This window comes from Grammomys surdaster, unplaced genomic scaffold, assembly GCF_004785775.1.
Source record: "Grammomys surdaster isolate TR1022 unplaced genomic scaffold, NIH_TR_1.0 278, whole genome shotgun sequence".
In the NCBI taxonomy this organism is placed as follows: Eukaryota; Metazoa; Chordata; class Mammalia; order Rodentia; family Muridae; genus Grammomys; species Grammomys surdaster.
In genome coordinates this window covers 15,418,070-15,436,839 of record NW_021604719.1, presented here as the reverse complement: position 1 = coordinate 15,436,839, position 18,770 = coordinate 15,418,070, and the positions used below count along the sequence as shown (strand labels likewise).

The 18,770-nt window shown below is 36.4% G+C and overlaps 1 protein-coding gene across 1 annotated transcript in view; it reads right to left on the bottom strand.

Moving 5' to 3' along the window:
* Adamts19 (ADAM metallopeptidase with thrombospondin type 1 motif 19) overlaps window positions 1–18,770 on the bottom strand; it is a 186,374-nt gene that overhangs the window by 77,426 nt on the left and 90,178 nt on the right. Inside the window, exons 7-9 of the mRNA XM_028777164.1 lie at window positions 15,015–15,155; window positions 12,642–12,792; window positions 5,132–5,233 (exon numbers count right to left, since the gene is read on the bottom strand). Of these exons, the coding sequence (XP_028632997.1) occupies window positions 5,132–5,233; window positions 12,642–12,792; window positions 15,015–15,155 (394 nt within the window). The remainder of the gene's footprint in view (window positions 1–5,131; window positions 5,234–12,641; window positions 12,793–15,014; window positions 15,156–18,770) is intronic.

The following is an 18,770-nucleotide window of genomic DNA, read 5'->3' as shown; positions in this document are numbered from 1 at the left end:
AATGCAAGTCAGTTAGGTCTATGGCAGCCCAAGTACCAAATATGAAGACTGTAAAAGACAAAAGTTAGCTGGCACTTCCAATATTAAGACCCATACTCCTGGATGGTGTCATTAACAGTCACAGGATGGAAACAATACACAGATTGGCTACTACAGGGCAGTAAAATCCAGCACTGTGGGGAGAAAGAGCAGAAGCAGGGGAGAGGGGGCCTGAGGTTTAAAAGCATAAGAGTAAAGCTAATGCATTCTTTAAAACTAATTAAAAGAGGACAAATAAACAACGCCCCCAAAAAGCAGATTCCAAGGCAGCCATATATAAGTATGAACGAACAGCAATAATTTTCCTTCTGTTACTAGGCTGAAGGAGACATTTCAGCAAATTTAAGAGTTCTCACTAACACTATATAGCAAGCTTTCATCTAAGGTCACTTTCAAACTCTGTACCTAATCTAATATCTTTAACTGGGGAGTGTTACCATAAGAATAATGGGAGGCATGTGGTCTTTGTGTTTTTATTAGTCGTGGGTGTTTTACATGAAGTTAAACCTATAGCCATGAAAGTGGTTATTTCTATGGTTTTTGATGGATGATAGGATAGGTAGACAAGAGAAGTCATTTCTATGGCTATTGGGGAATGATAGATTCTTAGACAAGTGTACTACAATTTCTCTGGAAAATTAATCACATCAATGATGAACACGAGAAACAGGTACCAGGAAACAACATTATACCATGAATGAAATGTTATCAACATGTGGACCATTTAGATCAGTAATTGTAAAAAATAGCAAAGCTGGGAAAGTTGATCCGTCTGGCCCTGGTGGGCTTGTCGTGGCAAAGGGCATCAAGATTTGAAAGAATTTTGAAGAAAGTTAAGAAATGCTCTGAGTCTCTTCTTGTTCATGTCCAATGGGCAAAATAATCTTTTTCAGCATAAAGATTGTTTTGCAGAGGTTGCAAAAGGATTTCTCAGTGGTTACACATGGTAACTATAGCAGCTTATTAAAGCTATCAAAATAATGCTGTGAATGAATTTTCGTAAAGCAAAGCTTCATTCACTTGGATTTTAATGTTTTGATTTAAAATGATTTTTAAGGATTTTTTATTATTTTTGGAAGAGACAACTTAGAAAACAATATATCATATAGCTTACATTCAACTGACATCTATTTAAGCCGATGATTCTCAACCTTCCTAATAACTGTGACCATCATGTTATGATAAGCCACAATCATAAAAGTATTTTCTTTGCTACTTTGTAACTCTGATTTTGTTAGTTATGAATCACAATGTAAGTATCTGCATTTTCTAACGGTTGTAAGTGAGCCCTGTGAACTCAAAGTTTGACAACTGATATTAGCATTAGCATAACTAGTCACTTCCTATATATTTGTGTTACATCAGAGCTTTACTTCAACCTCTTTTAGATTTAATATGCTCTAAGTTTCATCTTGAAAAGTAGCACGGGCTGTGTCACTATTGCAGGTGTGTTTATAAGTAAATTATAGTTTTATGGGAATATTCAATCTGAAAAAAGAGGAAAGGTGATCAATGTAAATACTTATATGTCACATACTAGCTTGGAGCAGTCAATAATAATATGGTTGTCACATACTAGCTTGGAGCAGTCAATAATATTATGGTAGCCATGGAAAAATATCAGTATAAAACCTGCCAAACGTGAGTTGGTCACACTGTTTGGCCGGCTTGAAGGGTGTTTACTTTTCCCTGGGTACATATCACAGATCCTTGCCCATTTAGCACCAAGCTGGCACTGACTGGCTAGGTGAGAGTTCATAGAAGACTGAAAGTCTGGAAAGTGCTACGATCTAGCCTGTATATAATTTAAACTAGATCAACATCTGGTACATGAAGAAAAATGGAAACAGATATGCAAGCCAGCCTGCACACACAAACTAGTGATTCTTAAAGAAACTATAACGTGACAGCTAAGATTTGTCACCTTGCAGGCAACCAGGTCTCAGCATCAAAGGAAAGGGACCTGCTTTTGCAACTTGTAGGTAGTGTTTTTCTCTGTTAGGGAAAGTGTTAATTTTGCTTAAAAATTATTATACAATAAATTACTATATAAAGCATTCCTAGTGATACGTTCCATAAATTCAGTAGTACCATATTTTGTATCAATTGCTTATTACTTTCTAACCTCAAGAAATAAATGCTACACATGGTGTAAATAGTCAAAAACCCTCTTACCTACAAACTTAGTTTGATTGACAAAGAGATTAATAGACTATATAATATTGATCAGTTTTGTGGCAGATGTGCCTTAAAATGTCTGCTTGTGTTTCTGTGTTGCCAAATGTTTACGAGGACCTGCCTAGGAGGTGAAGAAAATAGGGCTGAGGGAGTGGCAAAAAGATGTAAAAGCAGCAGGACCATCCTCTCAGGACAACCTTGGCACACTGTGGAAATAGGGAGAGGGGCAAGGCAGACAGGAGCTCTGTGCACATACAGCTGGTGATTGTCAGGGTATGGAAGTCTTCATTGTGTCCAGGAGTGATTGGCCATATCAATCTCAAGTATCTTAATTAAGGAAGGTAAATGACTAGATTATAATGAAGCTTTCAGTGTAGTCTAATGCCAAGTTGCTGGGTAAGCCTCCTTTCTTCTCTTTCCATTCTGAGCAAATTCTGTGCATGAAAGAAAATCCACCTCCTTGCTGTTTCATACTGAATAGCATATGTACTCATTGTTAAGAGAAAGCAGTGGCTTCTTTAACTTCATAGAATGCTATGTAGAACAGCATATAAAAGTCCACCTTGAAAATCATTTGACTAGGACAACTACAGTTCTTTGGGGGAGGGGCCTTTTCAGACTTAATTACATACCTTTAAAGGGAGTACATTTACTTATACTACATAATTCTCATCACTGTGGCACAGCAAACTTTAAAAAAACAAAAACAAGAACAAAAACAAAAAAACGTTCATTTGTTTCTTGTTTTGTACCATGTATCAAGCTAATACCATTTGGGATGAGCATAAATGCTACCAAAGGCATTTAAAGATTTGCAGTGATGTAACAAGGTTGACAGTTTTCTGAATGGTGGCTCCTACAGTATCTGGGACACAGGGGCACTGGAAGAATCCATATGGCCCAAGAAATGGGGAGGCTCATTATGAATTTGCAAATGTTATGTGTTAAGAACCTGCAGAAGAAAATCATTAGCATTATCACAGGGAAAGAAAAATCTTACCTTTGATGAGTAATTATAGCTTGGGCTGAAAGGACAAATTTACTTTAGGGATCTCAAGACTGTGAATTATTCCAAACAATATAAGAAGAAGACTATTGTAGTGAAAATACTTAGAATTCAGGTTACAAAAATGAAGCAGTAAAGAAGAGGAGTGACTTCTGTGACGTCGGACAGCTCCTGGCAGGATGTTCAGGCATGTCTATGTGATTCTGCATCAGTGTATTTAGGATGAAGACAGTTATTGCCCTTACAGAGTTTTATGATTCAAGCAATAAATTACTCAGGATAATGTCATAAGATGTTCCTGATAAACACACACTATTGTACTTCTGTGTATAATTTGAAAAAAAATCTCAATCTTCATTCTCCAATTAATCTCATAGAAAAAAATTTGGCAAAGTCCATAAACAATTGACTGATATTTCACAGAAGTGTCCTCCAGGAGGCCATTCTCTTATTGAAAGTGAGAAAACACTTCTAATTGCTTCCAAAGGTTTTTCTCTTTAAATTAAAGAAATCATAGAAATTCATCATTGCTTCATAAATCTTATCCACCAACTCTTCTTCCCTTACGAATGGTTAAGATTATATTTTTGAGAATTTAATACATACATACATACATACATACAATGAAATTTGCTTATATTCACCTCTCATTTCCCTCCATCAGCTCCCCCATATACTCGTATCATGTCCTCCTACCAGCTTCCTGTGTTCTTGGATCTTTCTTTTTTCTTTCTTTTTTTGCTTTACTATTTTAATTAGTTAATTAATTAATTTGTTCTTGGATAATCTATCAATGTGTGACCATCCATGCCCAACATCTGAATGGCCATATCTTCACAAAAAGATGGTTCTCCCTTCCCTACCAACAATCCACTGTCAATAACACCTCACCAAGGGGTGGGGCCTGAATAAAACAGTTACCTCTTTATAATATTTTCAAATTATTTTCTATTGATGTTTAAAAAAAATGTCAGGTTTATACAGTCACATCTACAGGCAGCCTGTGCTTTTCTGGAACCTCAGATGGCATTATGGGATACCTGTTTTTCTGACACAACTGTTAGAATGCTTTAGGGGTGACATTATACTATTAATATGAGATCTCTCCAGGTTGTTGATGTTAGCAGTAGTGTTATCAAATTTCTATTTTATGAAATAATGCGAAGAGTGTTGATGTTAAAAAATCTGAAAATTTAAAAGAAATGGATGAAATTCTAGTTAAATATGGCCTACCAAAATCAAATCAAGATAAAGGAAATAATTAAAAAAAAAACTTCTCCTAAACAAAACAAAACAGACAAAAACAACAACAAAACCCTCTAAGATTCAGAGAATTACAGTGCAGTATTCTACCAGACCTTCAAAGACGAACTAACATTAACATCTTCAAATAACTGCATAGTAGAAAAAGAATCACTTCTTAATTCTTATCAAGTTACTGTAACTCCCATACCAAAACCCAGACAAATACAACAACAACTACAAAAAGTAAATTATTTGCCAGTTTCTGTGATAGCTGAACTCCTGAGGGAATATATATATATATATATATATATAATTTATTAGTGCTCTGAGAAATTTTATCACAATGCTATTATCTGTGTTTATTCCATTTCTGTGTATTTGACTAATAAAAGACTATGAGTTCACCTTGGAAGGCAAATAGTATTTATACCTGACTATGAACAATATCATGATTAATATCAAGAAAATACACAGCTTAATACTAACAAAACAAATATTCATATGAAAAGAGATAAATTACAATTAAAGATAGATTTAAATATTAACATGCTGAAATGATCCAACTGATACTAACATGGATGTGTATGTAGCTGTCTGGAGAAAACGCAAGTATCTTGGTGCATGCAAGAGTCCTACTTACGCTGAGAAATGTAAGACACTCACCTTGCCAGGGTCGCAGTCAGTCCCATCCATTGGTGGGTCAAGCTTGGTCCTGCACTCTGCTTCCCCCTCCACTCTGCACCACAGACCTGTGCAGATAACATGCTGCAAACAGGGCATGACATCAGAAGGGGAATGATGGGCCCTGCTTTGAGCTGAGGTCAGTAAGTTCAGTTGTTGGGATGCAATAAAAATGTATTTGAGTGAAACTATGCTTTACCTTTCCTAATATAAAATATAAATGAAACAGTGCAGAGATTGTTTATAGGGAATAGACAACTTGGTATGTAACCGTAGAAAGTCTGCTCAATATATTTTAATTACAATCTTAAAAAAAATCTCTTGGTTATTGCAGAAAGATACATAAAATTATACAGCTAATAAACAGAAAAAATGTCAGGCTGAAAGAATAAACATTTATGTTTTTATTTTTCTACTTTTGCTGCGTGAGCACACTAGATAGACACTCCACCACTGAGCCCTCGGCCCAACCCTTACAGATTTCTACTTGTGTTCCTCATTCATACCTCTTTCCTAAATATCCCTTCATTGCATATGCCTTCCTTCATGCTTATACCTCACAGGTAATGTGCACAGTCTTGACCCTTACAGAATTCTATAGAAACATCTGTCAATCATTATTAGCCATTTTTACTGATGTATGAATACATTTCAGAACTTTGGAATATAAAACTTCCAATGAAATGTTAAAAGTAATACTACATAGCTAGACATGGTGTGAATAAAATAATTCTAAGGAAATGGGGGAAATAGGAAGAGTCTGGGGGGAATCCAGGAAAACGTTAACACTGAAGAAACTGAAATAGAGAGATTACCTCTAATCTTCCCACTATCAGACATGTCGGATTTGCCGTATCCATGGACTTTCCTTCCATTTGTTTTCTACTAAGGAGCAGGATTTCAATTCCTTTTTCTATGGACCTCGCTCCAGCTGCATCCCAGATGCCGCCCTGTTCCCTCTAATTTTCTTTGATAGATTTAAGCCTTTCTGTGTTGGATGACTCATGATCAGTTCATTAAGAATACATAGACCGCTCTTCACAAAGACACACAGAACTTCTCTCAGGTGCACAGCCACCTCGAGTGCAAACTCACTCTCTTCCCTCCCAGTTTTTTACTTTCCTACTCCCAATCTGGATGTCCCTAATAAAATGCCAGCAATATGGAAACCCCTCTCTCTGTGCATGGATTTGGTAGGATGACAACTGTGAAAATGGCTGTCTTACACAGTCTACAAATTCAAATCAACCCCCATCTAAATGTGTCAAATCAGTATGTCACAGACACAGAGAAAAGTCTTCACAATTCAGTTGGAAGATTATGAATGGAAAAGACTGGAAGGAACAAGAGTGAAGAAACAGACAAAGAGGGGAATTAACCCTATGTACATGTAATAAATCTCTTTTATTCCGAAGGAGTTGGGAAAGAACCCACTACACAACTAAAGATGTCATGTAAATAGAAAAATGGATACCGTTATCCATGACCATAAGGCTGATAAGTAGAAAGTTATTTCCAGGGGCTCACTCAGAAGATTGTGTATAGAATGGATGGAATGACCCCAGATTGAACTGAACATATAATTGGAAGCACTAAATATACTGGTAGACATATTTAAGCTAATACTTCAAACAAAGTCATTATGAATCTAATGCTAATTCTTCAGAACTCCTAAATTACTATTTTGGCTCTGTTTAGGATTTAAACTTATAAACTCTTTGTAATTTCCTAAACTTCTAGTATACTAGGAGAAAGGCCAAATTTGTTTATTCTTTTTTCTTCTATCAAAAAAAAATCCTCACATCAAAATATTTTGTGCAAACACATCTTACTTTATTTTGAATATGGTTTATGCCAACCCTTCTGTAGATCTTTTCCAAAAATTCATCAAGGCAACTGCTTTAAGAATCTGAATAATCTTGCTGCTTTTTGATGCTTTAGGTTCCTGGAAACCCCCAAATTTCAGGCTTTATCATTCTAGTTCCTAAATATTTTACCTTCTGACATTCTTTTTAATACTTTTTTTCTTGTAATTAGAGAGTCAAATGCTGTATTCCCACCAAAGGATGGCTTTGAACAATGAAGTTCATTTGTGTTCAAGTAAAAAATTACTTAGCTTTCTCAGTCAAGTAAAGAGCAAATCTTCTACAGTCTCACTGCAGAACTGACCACTGTTGGTGGTCCAAATTCTGACCTTCAACCATTAGCACTTAGCTCTTCAAAACAGCAGGTGTTCTAATCGATTCCCCCCTGGAAGCACTGAGAACATAAACAGCAAACCTGGCAGCTTTTCAAGATAAGCATATGTGAGTATAATAAATCACATAGAGGGGAATCTCTTGGATACTTTGTGTTCCGCAGGCCTAGAGATCTATGTTAACCTATAGTCTCAATCTTCTGAAGAATGCCAGTTCACTTCAAGTTGACCTCTCCAGAGCAAGTGAAGAATTGGTATAGACTGTTTTAACCTTTAAAGGGCAGTGTGTCAGATGTCTGAAGTTAGTGCTGTGTGTCTTTTCTAAGGAGAGGGTAGGGTAGGATAGGGCAGGGCAGGGCAGGGCAGGGCAGGGCAGGGTAGGGTAGGGTAGGGTAGGGTTGGGTTCAACATTATAACAAAGCATTCTCTAGATTACACAGCCACCAATCAAAATTTTAAACTTGGTTGTGGAAGATCTCTTTGTTTTTCAGTTAAAAGAATTTTAATACCTCAAACAGTATGCATGGAACATGTAATCACAAATAACACAACCCAGCAATATTCATGGTTTAATCTTTTAGAATGACAAAATGTCCTTTCAAACGCATAATGTGATTTTGGGTATTTATCTCAAATAGGCTTTTCATAGGTATACACACATATACTGTATTATACATTTAAATGTGAAGTTAGCTCTCTCTGTATAAATATCATAAATTTTTCTTTGTAGCAAATGGTTCCATTAAAATCTTTTCAACTTTTTTTTTTGTCAAAATAAATGATCTGAAGTCATATAATCCAAGTAGTAATTCATCATTAGTCATGTAACTACTTGCTTTTAAATGGATTTCCTCTAAAACACAATCTCAGGATCTCCACTTATTATTGCAAATACAGCCTGTTTGTAAAATTGTGCTTTTTAAAAAATCTTTTCAGTCAAAGTGTGTGTTAGTATACTATCACCCAAAGAGTTAAAATTGATTAGTTGCCCTACCTGTGAAAAACATTTCTGGTCCCTCAAATAAATCATTTTAAGAACCTGGCCTCTTAGCTAACAAAAGCTCTCTGCAAAGAAGAATGAGAGGCCACACGTCTAAACACACCAGATGATGGATGTCTATCTTAGACTGGAAATGTATGAACAAGAAATTTTAGTGATGGCTATATTATATGTCTATATTTAAATACATAACGAATAGAGCACTCAATAAAAAATGTAATGCACAATGAGCAAGTGGTTTTTTTCTAAGTTTTCATATCAGTTAATTGAATAATGTAACCAGGGCCAGGAATTACTTTAAATTCTGTGTTCTATATATTCACATAAAACATGTTAACATTTCTATACTTTATTTTTATTTTGTTAAAAAATATTTCTCACTTATTTGTATGAGACAGGGGACCTGCATACACGTGGGAACTGGTTCGCTCCTTGCACTGGTGGGTACTGGGGACTGAGCCTAGCATGTCAAGCTTGGTTGCAAGCTCCTTTACCGGCTGAGTCTTTTTGCTGGCCAACACACTGCTTTGTTAAAATCACAGCATATAATCCTTTGGATTGTGTGAAATGCCTATAATAAAAACCCAAATGAACAGTGATGGTTTTCTTTCAAGAAACAGAATTCAGCAAAGAAAACAATCTGAGTCAATGTAAGGAAATGAATGGCTCTATAGTCAAGCAAAACCTAAACAGAAACACATACCCCCCCCCGAAAAACAAACAAATAAAAACCCTATTGATCTAAACTACTGAACTAAGCTAAAGTTTCCTCCAAATCCCATTCAAGAAAACTTTTTCCCACTTAAAAAAAAGTGTACAAAGGACACTTGTATGCCGTGTTCCTTCCATAGGAAAATAAAATATGATATCCTAGCCAAGGACTAGAAGTCATGCCATGGAGAAAGCCCAAGAAAATGAACAGAAACTTAACCAAGCAGACAGCAGAAGGCAGCGGTCAATAATGCTATTCTTCAACTGTAAAGCTTCACCTAGTAGCAAGCAGCACTAAGCATCTAGCTCACTTGCATCCGGGAAATGCTTGTACCACTGTCAGGGAAGTAAGTTTGCTGATTTCTCTTTCACTGTTTCCACCTTTGACGTGTTTCAGGATTACTAGAAACAGATATATTGGAAGTTTTAGAAGGAAAATTCAGAGCATGCACAGCCAGTTGATAAAAGGAATAAGCTACAAAGGACCGTTGGGCAGAACACATCAATCATGGAGAAAGGAAGAAGAAATTATTATAATTGCTAGAATTTAATTAATGAAGCCGTAATGAAAAGAATAACAAGAGTCAAATATTTGTTTGCAAGAGAGAAGATTTGGAGTTAGAATTCTAGATAATGAATGAATGAATAAATAAATGAAAAGCCTCCCTCAAGAATGATGTATTATGTTTCCAGAATGCAAGTTGCCAGTGCTCTGGGGAGAAAACACAAGACTGAAAAACAAATCACCAAGCAAGTTAGCTCCCTTTACAGTTTTGACTGTGGAGCTGCTCTCTGTCATAGCCTGGCATCAGGAGGCTGGAACAATGGTGAAAGATATGGTACCCTAGATACAGAACCTGGGTGGTCAAATCTGTTGCCACTAAAGATGTAACCCCAGAGGCAAGGGGACTGAAAGAATCTGTCCGTTACTGGCACTGGTCTTAAGGAATACACAGGCCACATTACAAATGCCACTTAAGGCAGGAGAAACCTGACTGACAGTGGACAATGCAAAACTTCTGGTTTAAATATAGTTGACTTAATTAACTGTGAGGAAAAAAAGAAAAGTAGTGACTGGGGTGGGAGGGACACCAATACCAAACATCCTATTCTTTCATGGAAAATAACAAAATGCAGTCTGGACACCAGAGTTAGCACTTTTTTTTGTTTGTTTTTTATTTTCCTAAAACCTACCACATATCATGTATTTCATGCTTTGGGGTCATAAGGCCTGTGTTTAACGCTACCATTGTAATCCGATCACAGCCATAGAGCATATGTAAACAAATATGCATGCCCACACTCCTGTAAGATTTTAACTTACAATTTCAGGAGCTAACTCCCCAGGACACAGTGCTTCCCCTTGCTTTAAAATGAAGATCAATTTCTATCCCACAGTTAGATATTAGTCATCTGTGAAGAGCTCGGAAAACATGATACTTTCCAAAGAAAAATGAAACCATTGAAGCCTCACATGAGACAAGAGTTGCATTTCTCCCACTTTAAACTGGCTTCGTAGACATATTGAATGAGGTATAAGAAATGTCTGTGGAACGGGTTCTAAGAAGAGACAAAGGGGTCCCAATGGAGACCCACTTTTCATTGGAAAAAAAAGGAGGTAAAGGGGGACTCAATGGAGACTCACTTCTTATTAAAAAAAATGTTGGGTAAATAAATCACAGAAGAGATTATGTGGAAAACACTCAGTAAAACCAAAAATAAATGAAATGGGATTATTAAATCTGAATTTATGAATGAGAATACTGAAAAGCAGAGGAAATGCTCAGGAGACATGACACATGAGGCCACCCTAGTCTCGACATGTTTAATAAGGTCATTAGGAGGAGAGAAGACAGAAGAGGAGGGACAGAAATGTGTTCAGAGAAATGATGGCTATGCACTTCCTACCAAATTCCACAAGAGACAGGAATACGTTAGAAGTACAGGCATGAAAGAGAAGGAAACACCTTTGGGAGGGCGAGAAAGCAATTGCCAGGCACGCATCTCGTGTAAGAAATATATTTCTATGTGACCAGACATTTTCAGATGAAGGGAAATTTACTGTGAGCAAAGCCCAAATGGAAGTTAGCAGGAGAAAAGAAACAATCCATGATGCAGGACAGTGAGAAGGATGAGGATCTAGGCAAACGAGCGCACAGATTAATCACTGTTTAAACAGCGCACCAATGTTGAAGGAGACTCTGTAACACTGTTTTGTGGTTCACAATGTGCGTAGATTTGCATATATGATGACTACGGCATAAAGCAGAATGCACGTCTGTGGCTACATGTTCCATGTTTCTATTCTCCAAGTGAAAAGGAATAACCTAAATGTATGTAGACTGGGAAATATTTGGTGCTTATATTTTCAACCCTAAAGCTGAGTTTAGTAAACCACTGGGGCCTGGCCAACTCCTTTTGCCAACAGAGCTTTACTATACTCCTCCCATGTTCGCTCCCTTCCATGCTGTCTCTGGTTCACTAGCTAGCACAGCACACTGGAGGTGTAACAGAAGCTATCCTGACAATGAGGCCCTTGCTGTTTGGTTCCTTAATTAAAACCATGTGATCACAGCCTAGCCCTGGGTGAGAGCAGGCATTTCAACAAGGAGAAGTGTCACAGTAGAAGCTAAAAGTGTAACATGTTAAGAGGGGTGTGTGTGTGTGTGTGTGTGTGTGTGTTTAAAAAATTAGAAAAATTAGGAAGATTTCTGGAGACTTAAAAAATTAAACAATATTTTGAATAATGTTTAATGTAAAATAGGACACTACCTACATACTATTATATACTATGTAATGCTGAGAAACAGATTTTGTTTTTTTTTTAAAAAGAATCTCCTAAGCAATTAGACATTCAGAGATTTTTAAAAAAGCATATAACAATCCAAGTGAGTTTGTGACAAATAACAATAAGAACTAAGCAAACAGAAAATGAAAGGTAGAAGATGGTTCTACTGTGGACATGACCACATTACTTTAAAGACTCCCTCTCAAAATTCTGTTTTTATAAGAAATAATTAACACTTTTTGATTAGGGATAGATGGGTCTTCTACCAACTATATAACCATATATTATTTTATTACATTTTTTCCAATGAACACTTATAAAAAGCTTAATTTTAAAATAGAAAAGTTATTCTAGCATAACATAAATGCTTGCCTGACTTGAGTGGTTTTGGTTTTGGTTTTTTGAACTAGAAACTTCTGGGTCTCTCTTCTCTGACTTAGTCCTTTATTGTTGCTGTTGACTTTTTTTTTTTTTTAAAAATAGCTATGTCTTATTACTTTTACTTCCAAAGTGTAAAGAAAACAGCAGGGTTTATGGGGTTAGTGGTACAAAGTCTAGGGTCCCTGCGTGAAATAAGTTGGGTCAGAATCAGGACAGGAAGGCAGGCAAGGATCCTGTGGACCTCAGGAAGATTGTAGATTTGGGTTGAATTGCCCAAGTACTTTTTCTCAAATATTTCTTTTGAGGTTTGGCATGATTTAGTTCAACACATACTAAATAAGCTCATCTCCTTCACCAGTGAGTTATGCTAAACAATGAATGTGAGAGGTCACAGATGGCTGCCTGTGGTCCTTACCTGCATCTCTTGACAAAAAGAAGCCAAAGGCCCAAAGAGGATCTGGCACTGTTCATCTGCAGTGTAAGCCATCCCTGGCAGTTTTGAGGGAACCAGCACAGAACTCAGACTCTGTGGATCTGTATGCAACAAGCAGCTACTGGCCTTTGACCTGTTCACATGCAGATACAAAATTTTTATTTAATTTGAATTTAATGGAAACAGTCATTATGCTTACTTGGTAAGAAGAAACAGTTTCATAATAAAATTAAAATTTATTATTTAATAAAATACTTAGTAGCTCTGCCATTGAATACTTGAGAATGAATTTTGTATCTGAGAATACTTTATTTATGACAAGCTAAGATAATCCTAATAACAGTACTATTCAAGTTAACAGAATATTTTGAGTATAAGCACCATCCATAGGAATCAGTTCAGCTGCTTTACATTAGTTGTGATGCTAGCATGATTTATGCATTTGTAAGCTATATTAATTAACTCAGACTCAACAGTACCTTTCCCCAAAGCATCATATGATATCTGCTTTACATGGGGATTTAAATGAATCATTTTCTAAGGAATAGTAATAGTTGGGACATGATCGTACTTGACATTGTGATACAGCTTCTATGTTTGATGCGACATTTAATTTGATCATAGTCTTGACATACCAAGACAGTTGTGCAAGTCTTGCATGTTCCTCCAGAATAAGCTAAGAGGTGCTACGAATGTGACTGACTGCTGCTAGCCTTTCTGAGGTATTAATGCTTTGAATGACATTCTGAGTTGTCATGACAAAGAGCAGGTTCAGACTCTCCTGAACCACTTTTGGAATAGAGATGCAGTTATGCAATAAACATATATTTTAAACAAAGATTTTATCCTTTGAAAGTTTTGTACCTTTATAGAATATCTATTGATCATATCTATCCATCACCATTTCCTTCCAAATTCCCCTAATTCCCTACAGAAGTAGTTAAAGCAGAGGCCAAGTGTCAAATTTACATAACTCAGTCCTCAGCTGTAAGTAGTTCTGTAGCAACTTATCAACTTCACATGATCCAAGCTTTGGACAGCTTCATGGAAAAAGAGGTAAGAGTCAGTAATCAGTGGAACCCTGTGAACTGCTGAGTTCTGGGCATGGTATAGATGCTTTGAGCAACCACTTGCACCTGGAAGAGTTGCCTGGCTAAGACCCACAGAAGATCAAGCCAGTCATAATTCCTGCATGGATGGGGGAGGAGTTCCAAGGGACCCACTACCAGAGCAACTGTTAACAACAAATGGCTGCTGAGGGAGGGAGTTATTCTCCTTTGGGGGCGTGGCCACTGATAGGTTTCTCATGACCCCGAGGATGACCACACCCATGCACATACAGGCAACCCCAAATAAACATTATATTTTACCATACGTTAATATCTAATGCATAAAATAGGGTCACCTATTTAAAGAATAGGGATAAAAGAATAAAGTTCATCATCATGGTGACTTAACTAGCTAGGCATTTGTGGATTTCTAGTTTTAGATTTATGGAGAGCTTAAACTTACTGCTACACATAACACATAGTCTTTTACCTGATCCTTTGTCGAAAGCATAGACAAAGTACAAGTACTTTACAACAACAACAACCAAACAACAACAACGACAGTATTCTCCACTTCTCTTTCTGGCAAGATAGATGCTGTTATTCCTGATAGATGTGTACAAGAAGACTAAGGAGTCCTGTGGGCCACAGAGGCTAGAACTTCTTCTGAGTAAAAAAAAGTATGTACAGTCTAGAAGTATCATAAATGAAAATAGGAGTTCATTTAAGGCAGCAGTTCTCAACCTGTGAGTCATGACCCCTTTGGGGATTACACATCAGATATCCTGCATATCAGATAGTTACACTACAATTTGTTGACAGTAGCAAAATTACAGTTGTGAAGTAGAATCACAATACTTTTGTGGTTGGGGGTCAATGAAACAATGAAGAACTGTATTAAAGGATTGAAGCACTAGGAAGGCTGAGAACCACTGGTGAAGGTATTCCATGTTCTAACAGGTGTGTTATGGGATATATAATGAGTCTGTTTCGACTCAGTAACATAGAAGAGGCAACTACATTTGGTGACATTCGGTGACAGCCTTTTCATGTTTATAGGAATTTTCTAACTTTCAAATCATCTTGTACATCTTTTTGTCTGAGAAGTATGAGAACTAAAGATCAGATGAGTTAACCTATCAACTCTAGCTCATACTGTAAGTCAACGAAAGAGGGTCAGAATCAACAGCTCTGTTTCTACAGTGGTGGCCATTCCACCTTGTCATGTTGTTTTTACTGGTTAACAGAGTCAGCAGGAACACACAAATGTTCACAGTGGAAAACATAATATTAATGACCTTAGTACCTGAGAAATCTTTCCAAATCTTCCTTGCTGCACCTGGACCACGAAACATCACCAAGATTTTGTCCTTTGATCCATTCACCAGACATGATATGAAGACCATCAGCACAGGATGGGTGGTCATTGTCGTGATTGATGCCCATGCTGATTTTAAAATATGATTGAAAGAAAAAGATCCATATTAAACAAGTGGTATTTTTTTATCTCTTTCATGACTACATTGGTATTATAGTCAAAATATGTAATAAGAAATTTAGTTTTGAAGAAATTAATTCAAAGATACGATTGTATTTCAAATTAGAATGTTTTAAATATTATTATCTAAGTTTAAAATAAAAATGTAATTTGATTAAGAACATTTCCCAAACATCTTAAACATGCATGCTTATATATGTGTGTATATATATATATATATGAAACTTATCAGTACGCATATTTTTTCTTTGTATTTATATGAATAAAAGTATCAAATTTTCATTTAATCTCACTGGATTCTGAAACCAAACTGAACTACTGATCTTGGAAGATTTTCCTCATTAGCTCCCTCTTCTACCACACATCTCAAATAATAAGAATACCTTTCGGAAAACTTTGTTACCATTGTTATCTTTTCTGTTGAATCGTAAAGAGAGACCCTTACAATTTAGCTTGACTCTAAATAAGTGATTTCTATCTTCAATAGAACCTAACTGAAGTTTTTTCTCTCTAAAACTTCTATTTAGACTTGTACTCTTTTTCCTCTGCTGCTTTGTTATGATTTAGGTAGCTATTGTATTCCAAATTATCACCACAGCAACGCTTGACCCTCCTAATCCCAAACAATCACTGTGCCTGTGAGATGCTTTAGCCCAGTATAGTTCTAAATAGTTCTCTCAACTGTTATTGCCTTTCAATATCTATTGCCACCTAAAGGAGATCATAAAACATTCTTACTAGACAATGGAGACAATTTGTATGACATTCTTCCTGGGTCTTATCCCAGTATGTTTTACTGGCCATCCTCTTTCGTTTGCTTCCACTATACAATAAAAGCTGACTTTAGCACTCATCTGTCTTCTTATCTCCTGTTATGGCAGTTTCCAGATGACCCAGTGGAGACCTCGGCCCTTCGTCTTCTGCCATTTCATTTATTACAAATACCTTGGGATTTCTCAACTATGCTTCTTACTTTCTTGTAATTCACTATTACTTAGCACTTCCTTTGCTTTTTATATCTACTGTAGGAGGACCCTGCATCGTTTCTGCCTTAATATAAAATATTTTAGTGCAAACAAGACACTGAATGCTTTATATGGGAACCCTGTCTCAAAATAAACAAAGCAACAACAAAATAAATGCACAACGATAGCAAATGAAGAAGAGGGGGGTGTGGGGAATGAAGAGAGCAATAGAGACAGAAACCGAGACAGAGAGACAGACAGAAGGAGAGCAATAAAGAGAGAGACAGAGACAGGGACAGAGAGAGACAGAGAGAGACAAGAGAGACAAAGAGAACAGTGACAGCAGTAACTAATGTGCTTCACAAGACTCTCCGCTCCAGCATGAGAACAGAAAACTCCCACAGTAACTCCATGTCCCACAGGACTCACCCCTAAGAACACAAGGACAGGGAATTTCCATAGTAATTATCTGTTCCACAGTGGTTTTCCCCGTGAGCATGGGAGTTGAGACCTTCCACGTAACAACACACTCCACAAGCTTTACCTCTAAGAACATGGAGATGGGTACTCAACATCGAAATGAATTATTGATCCCCACCCTCTCCCCTAATCATATGTAGACAGAAAATGTCCACAGTAATATGCACTCCACAGGCATGATCCCTAAAAACATAGCGACAGGAAGTGTTCATATTCATTATGTGCCACATTGGTCTCACTCTCAAGTGCATGAGAAGGCATGGCAGTCTCTTCAGTGAGAAATCACTGAAGCAACAGTAGTGAACATAAAAATCTCTGTTGAGATGAACATAAGCATTTCCCACCTTGTAAGTAACCCGATGGTTTAGGAGTAATTGCATATTTGGCTGGTGAAGACTTGCTTACAGTTGGAAAGAAAAGAATGAGAGGACATATGGTTTACAAGGCTGGAAACAGCCCTCACACACTGGGCATTGTACGTTCCCCTCCATCCCCTGGACCCCAGCATGTATTCAGGCTTTGAGCCCAACCAGATTCTACTTCAGATTCAATGTTTCTGCAGTTTATTTCCAAAAGACTTAAACTAGTTTCTCCCTTGACTACTTGTATATGGCATTATCTTACCATAAGATTTTGTGGAGACCGACGCTTTCTATGTTTTATTAGATATTATTAATTCTTATTTTCGAAATTCTTGAGCACAAGGAACTTTTAGGATCCACAAATGTCTGACACACAGAAGTTACACTCTTTATAGCTCAAGTAGAATTTCTTCTTTTTAAGACAAAATTCTTTTAATGTTTAATTAATTCTCAAATTTAGGATTTCAGTGTAATGACTCATGAAAAAGGGATAATAGTGAAGAAGCAGAGAGAGTAAGGTTTGCTTAATATGTTCAAAGTTTCAAACAATGGCATGATAGTGCAATGTTCTATATTCTCTGGCTCTGTTCTAGATCCAACATAAAGTCTTGTAATGAAAACTTGAAAGAATATTTATATTTTAGTTTAAAATACTAAGTTAAAGAATTTTAACCAAAGTTGTTCTTTGTGATCACAATTAAACTTGTTGTAAAAGCAAAATTAAAATTAATATAAAATATTAAAATGTAAATTAAATATTTGAATAAAATTTATTATGACAATAGACTTTGAAAGAGGAAGTTAGCACTCAGTAAAAAATCCTATCTGTATTCTGGGAAAAAAGATACTATTAGGTATGATAATTTTAGCTATGATCATTTTGATTAGATAAAACTAACAAATGCACTATCAAACGTAACTATTCACTGTCAGAACAAGAAATCAGTCACTAGTGAATAATATTTCCATTTTTAATGAACATCTTTGAATTGCGTCTGTATCACCACATATGAATATCATGATTAACATAGTAAGAGAAATGAATTCAAAGTTTGATAACCATAAGAAAAGTAAGAGAGTGTATAGGATGCAAATAAAACAGTCCCACTGAGAAAAAGACAAGATCTGGGCATTAGAGTGAGTTTTCTCTATATTACTCTATCTACAGGAAGAGAACAAATTAAAAGCTAGTAGCAAAGCAACTGTGAACAGGAAAGACACTCTCCAACTGGCCCTTTATTCACAGAAGAATGATGGAGATTGTTGATATAGTGACCCCATGGGGTAGAGAGTAAGAGAAACTTTTTACTTTCTTTTGACAAAATATATACAGAGACAAAGGTGATTTGCTGTGTTTGCTGCATTTGTTAAAAGTATGAACTTAAGGCTCATTAAGAGAAATTTCAGAGCAAGAACTACGTTGCTTGGTTATTGAATTTAAACAAGTTGAGAGGGCAAGGTGGTGGGGAGGATCTGAGAGGAGTTACTGGAAAGGAAGACGTGATGAAAATGTATGTATGAAAAACTATAAGTAAAAAATAAAATAAATAAATAATAAATAAATAAAGTAAAATAAGAAAAAAAAACAAGCACCTATAAGCTTGGCACAATCTCAGAGAATAACCAGGATAGATTACTCTGTCAGCAATATCTCACTTCTCATGCAGGTCCCGATAGTATCAGTACATCATTTCCCTGTTAGATCCTGGCTATGGCATGCATGCTCATTGGATACCCCTTGAGTTAACAGCCTCTGA